At 54.3% G+C, this 5,676-nt stretch overlaps 1 protein-coding gene across 1 annotated transcript; it reads right to left on the bottom strand.

The window, feature by feature from the left end:
* Positions 1-1,764: 1,764 nt before the first annotated feature.
* Positions 1,765-3,838, bottom strand: MAFB (MAF bZIP transcription factor B). The gene is made up of 2 exons (XM_080627583.1): positions 2,268-3,838; positions 1,765-2,087 (listed from the first exon to the last, which is right to left on the bottom strand). Exons 1-2 carry the CDS (start codon positions 3,197-3,199, stop codon positions 2,072-2,074), a joined length of 948 nt encoding a protein of 315 aa, XP_080483709.1. The 5' UTR covers positions 3,200-3,838; the 3' UTR covers positions 1,765-2,071.
* Between the last annotated feature and the right edge of the window lie 1,838 nt (positions 3,839-5,676).

Here is a 5,676-nt window from a genome sequence, read left to right as displayed (position 1 = left end):
GGCTGCTGTGCCCCGGCAGCACTGAGGGGACACGGAAGGGTCCAAACCTGCCCCTTCTTTTATTACTTTTTTCTCTTTTTTTTTCAGCATACCAGACGTCAGAGAAGCAGCTCTCTCCAAGAAATGCCATTTCCATGATTTTAATAAGCAAAATAGGAAACAATTTTAATAACCAAAAACAGAAACCAGTCTGAATAAAACTACAATAGACCAGGTTTTTTAATATTTTCCATATCATAAGCAGGATTTGAAATTGATCCCTTCAGAACTTTACATGAAATAAAAACCATTTTTTTTCCCGCTGCTGCAATGTTTTGATTTCAACACAGTTGAATCAGTAAAAACCAAAGCTCGTTTTCTGATGCATGACTAATATCCACAATATTTAAAACTGCAAGCACCATGCTGTTCATTACAATCTTGTTATTACTGTTAATTTATAAACTAATACAAACTTAAAATGCATCCGGCCAGCAGTGCCAGCTATCCTAACAGGAAACTAAAAAATAAGTTTTCATTTTGGTATTTTTGTCAGTGCAACGTAAATCCTTTTACTGACCTGCAGGAGGAAAAAAAAAAAACCAAAAACCAAAGTAATAAAAACACCCATAAGACTCCAAACTACTGCTACTACACAACTGCAAATAAATTTGGGCTAAAACGTTCACTCGCTGCATAGGGAAGCAGAGAAGCAGGTTACAAATCATTGCAAAAGAATACACTTGAAAGTTGCGGTGTGTCTTCCTCAAACCACGTGTGGGGCTCACTTGTTCTCAACCCCCCCCTTCCCCTGCGCTGCTGCCAGCGAGAACCCGACTTCAGGGGGCACAGGGAGCCCTCGCTGCTATCGCGACTCGGCTCCTGTCGAGGAGGGGGGTTGGGTTGGGTTTAGCTTTCCTTTATTTACCGAAACCCAAGGGGCAGTTGCTGCTCTAAAGGAACTGGTATCTCGTCCGTCCTTCGCTTCCTGAGTGTACAATCAGAAGGGAAACTCCATGGCCAAACCTCCCCGCTCCAGGCTGGGAATTGTCCTGAAGGGAAGAGCTTCGCTGCCACTTTAAGGCATGGAGGAGTCTCTAGTGACCGATCGGAGTTTTTTCCCTGGTAAGTTTAGGTTTGTCAATGCCATTCGGGCGGTTTGGCTTCTGCCCCAACAAACAAAAACCAAAATGAAAACTAAGACAAAGAAATCAAAAACACAACTTAAAAGTGCACCAGATACACGAAGTTGTTCTGTTTTTTCTAATGCAAAATGCCCATAACTTCTTTTCCTTAAGCATCTCTTTAATACCTAACAAACCGTACAACCAGCCTGCTGAAATGTTATTGTGTGTCTGTGTGTTTTTCTTTCCTGTGCGGTTTGAAGTAGCAGATATTTACAAGCCAACACCATAAAAGAAAACCAAGAGCAAAACCAACGAACAGAACTGCACAAGCAGTAGAAAGTTTGATAACTTGGGATGCTTTTCTTAGCGATGAAACAAAACAATAACAGAAATCTATGGTCGATGATCAACATGCTATAGTTAAACAAGAAAATGGTACAAAATAGAAATTATTACCATACATGTCCAGCATGCAGGATTAATATTTTTAATGCAGATTTTCGTATTTTTCTATATAATCAAGCAGGCAATAAAACTGATGAGTTTTTTTTTCTTTTCTTTCATTCTTTCTTTCCTTTCTTAGAGTCAATGTCCCATCTGAGTCCTGCAACTTATGTCTCAAAGCAGGCAATATATGAAGAGTTTGCATATATTGTCCTTTTTATTTATTCTCTTTTTTTTTTTTTTTTTTTTCCAAGCAGGTAAATTGTGCATGAGATGGTGCTGGGTATGTCCTCTCTCTTCCCGAGCAGGCAGCATGTTATAGATGGCTTGTTCATTGTCCTTTATTATTATTCTCTTAAAGTCCATCTCGTTCGGCAAGCAAGCAAGCTGTAAATCGCTTCACTTGGCCTTTTCTCCTTGGCGTCTGCCTCTGTCCCTCTCTCTAACTCACAAACGAAAGTCCAAAAGTTGCACTTCACCTCTCCCATTCCCACCCCCAGCCTACTCTTCCCACAGCTACTCTAGAAGACTTGGATGCTGCAAAAACAAAACAAAAAAGTCAAGTCTCTGTTTTTTCTCTCCTTTCTCTCTAGTCAAGCAGACAGATGGATGGAGATGTCAGAGGAGGATGGGAGCGGGGGGAAGGTGACGGGGTCAGGTTTGGGGATGGGGGGGTTGGGTTTGTTTGCTTTTTAATCATTTTTGTTAAGCACTCACATGAAGAACTCGGGGGACGATGGGTTGTCACTGGTGGAGCCAGCCTCTCTGAAGCCATTGCTGGCAAGTTTCTCACACTTGAGCTTGTAGGCGTCTCTCTCTCTGGCGAGCCGGGTCACTTCTTGCTTGAGCTGTTCCACCTGCTGAATGAGCTGTGTCTTTTCGTTCTCCAGGTGGTGTTTCTGCTGGACACGTTTATACCTGCAGGATTGGGCATAGCCCCTGTTCTTCAAGGTCCTCCTCTTCTGCTTGAGGCGGATCACCTCGTCTTTGGTGAAGCCTCGGAGGTGCCTGTTGAGCTCCCTCACGGACATAGAGACCAGCTGGTCATCTGAGAACCGGTCCTCCACGCTGCTGGAGGGGGGATGCTGCTGGTGCGAGTTCTGGAGCTGCTGGGAGGAGCTGGAGGAGCTGGAGGGAGTGGGAGAGGCCTGGTGGTGATGGTGGTGGTGATGGTGAGGGTGCCCGCTGCCGGCCAGGTCTTCATGAGTGACGGCAGGGTACTGGTGGTGGTGCTGGTGATGGTGATGATGGTGGTGGTGGTGGGCCCGGAAGCTCTCAAAGCCTTGCAGCTGCTGGGACACCTGGTGGGACCCAATGAGGGCTTCAACAGCGTCCTCCGGGGTGAGGTTCAGCGCCTCGGGGTTCATCTGCTGGTAGCTGTTGGCCATCCAGTACAGGTCCTCCAAGTGGGTCTTCTGCTCGGTGGGGCTGAAGCTGGGCGAGGAGGGCACGGAGCTGCAGGGCGTGCTGATGGGGGTGGAGGAGACGGAGCCGGCAGGCTGCAGGCGTGTGCAGTGCCTGCCCGAGCGATCGTTCCTGCCCAGGGGCTCCTTCTTCACGTCGAACTTCATCAGGTCGAAGTCGTTGACATACTCCATGGCCAGGGGGCTAGTGGGCAGCTCGGCTCCGATGCTGAGCTCTCCGGCCATCGCTGTCTTGCGGGCACCTCTCCCGGCGGAGGGGCTGGAGACCTCACCCCAGCGCGCAGCCTGGCAGGGGGCTGCCCGCGCTCCCCTATTCCAAATCAATCCGGGCTCTGCTCTCTCGCTTCCTTTCCTCCGCTCCCCCTCCACCGCCGCCTCCTTCTCCCGGCTTCTGGAGCTTCTTCAGTCCGGACAACAAAGCCAAGGACGAGCCGGGGCCGCCTGGATGTCTCCTGCCCTTTTGTACGAGCGCTCGCAGCGCGCCGCAGGCTGCAGCAGCTCCTGGCACCGACGCGCCCGGTCTCAAGGAGAAAGGAGCGAGCGGCAGCAGGAAAGGCAAAAGCAAAACGAAACAAAGATGCTGCCTTCGGGTCTGTGCAGGAAGCAGAGCGGTGCGAACCGTCTGGGTTTTGTAAGTCCGGAGCCTTTCCCCCGCGGTGCAAAGCACCGGAGTCTGCCGCAACTTTCCAGCCCGGGCCGGCGGCCGGGGCAGCGCGCTGGGTGTTGGGCTGTGCCGGGCAGCGCCGGCGGGCTCGGGCAGCGCGGGGGAAGGGGAGGGAAGAGGGGAGGAAGGAGGGGAGAAAACAAAAAAGGAGGAGAGGGGACACGAGCAGGACCGGGGCTCCGCTGCGGCCGCCGCCAGCGCTCGTTGTGCAGCTGTGCTCGCAGCGCAGCCCTCCTTGGCTTCTTATACGGCCGTGCCCGCCGAGAGCGCGGCGGGGGCCGGGGCCGGCGGCGGCCGCGCCAATGGCAGCGCAGCGGCGGGGCCGGGCCGGGCGGGCGGCGGCGGCGGCGGGGCCGGGGGCGGGCCGGGGGCGGGCACGGGCCGCGCCGTGACAGCTCCGCAGCGGCGGAGGAGCGGCCGCCGCTCCCCGCCGGCTCCGCCGGGCGCTCCGCGCCCGCTCCACGGCTCCATGGCACCGCTCCTCCGCTCCTCCTGCATTTGCTTACACCCCTCTCAGTGTCTGCGATCCCCAGAGGATGGGGGGAGGTGGTGGCTGGGGACATACCGTCCGTCCCTTTGTTCTAAACATAACAAAGTCCTTCCGTGCCCGCTGCCGTCCCGCAGCACGTCTGAAGCTGGTCACACACGCCCCTGCGCCCCGCTCCACGCACACGCATCGCCCCTTCCAAACTTTCTGTGGCCGCTCCCGATGTGAAGGTACCACGAAAAGCCCGCAGCGGGTCCGGCTGGGAGCTAGCGCCGGGGCTGGGGCGGCCGAGGGGCAGCTCCCCGCGTACGACCCTGGAAATCCGCCGGTGATAGGAAGCGAATCTGTCCCTAAAGTGAAGCCAAGGCATCGACACAAACTGCCGCAAATGTTAGAGAGAGAAGGGAGGAAATATAATTACATTTCAGTTCTGAGGGGACCGTGTTTGCTTTCCTCTGCTGTTCTCTGCGTGAGTGCCTGCATGCAAAGGAGCACTCGCCGTGCAGGGATTTGAGTTTCTTTTTTTTTTTTTTTTTTTGGTCCAGTAACAGGATTTTTCTTTTTTTCTTTTTTTCTTTTTTTTTTTTTTTTTTTTTTTTGAACATTTTGTAACGATTAAGGGAGATTAGGGCTTCTTTTTACGCTGTTTTTACGCTCAAACAGACAGAAAGTGCGACCCCAAGTGTCGGTTTGGAAAAATAACAGGTACTTTTCACGGGATAAAAACACCCGGAGAAAAGGGGAAGAAGCGGAGCGAGGCGGGATCGGGACCGGCAGCGGGAACGGGAGCGGGGCTGTTTCCATCCCGTGCTGTCCCGTCCCGGCCGCACCGCTCCGGAGCTGCGCCTCAGCATCTGCCTTTTCCCTCCCTCACCCCAATTTATTTAGCCAGAAGGATAGAAAAGTTCGAGATCTGTAGGAATGCTGCTCCCCAAAAATGAATGGGGAGGGAGCTGCCTCTCTGGAGCAAGGATAACACTACCAAATTCCCCCCCGGCCCCCGGGGCCGAGCCCTAGCCGCAACCTCGGCAGATGCCCGCAGCCCGGCCGCGGTGCTCCCGCTCCTTCACAGAGGTGAAAGTCGCGCCAAGTGCCATCCTCACCCCCTAGGAAGCTTCCCGAGGGTCCATCCCTCCAGCGGGCTGGAGAGGGGAGAGGAGACCCGGAAGGGGGATTTGAGTGAACCCCATTCGCAGCACAGCGGCTTCATCTCGTGTGGCAGTGCCGCCTTGGAGTTTTTCACCGCGACGCTTCTGGGGTGAACATCACTCCCAGTGGATAGCGGCCAGTCCCGGGGCTCCCCACGCGTGGACATACCCCCGTCCCCGGCACTTCCCGCGTTCCCCCCGGGCAAGACAACCCCGGCGGTGCTGGGGCTCTGGGATCCGCACCGGCCCCGCACTGCTTCTTTCCCATCAGTTCCAGGTTTGGGGAGTCGCCGTCTTTCCGCGGCTAACGAGAGGCCCGGAGGGGCAGAGAGGCGGAGAGGGGCACAGGGGGGGCAAGGGACCCGGCCCTTCTGGGCAGCGGATCGGGGCAGCAGCTCGGCTG

Source organism: Psittacula echo (genome assembly GCF_963264785.1).
Source record: "Psittacula echo genome assembly, chromosome: 12".
NCBI classification, from domain to species: domain Eukaryota; kingdom Metazoa; phylum Chordata; class Aves; order Psittaciformes; family Psittacidae; genus Psittacula; species Psittacula echo.
The sequence above is the reverse complement of the archived record's forward strand: the minus strand, read 5'-3'. Positions and strand labels throughout refer to the sequence as shown.

Coding starts and splice junctions, on each gene's coding strand:
- MAFB (XM_080627583.1), bottom strand. CDS start 3,199: ATGGCCGGAGAGCTCAGCATCGGAGCCGAGCTGCCCACTAGCCCCCTG.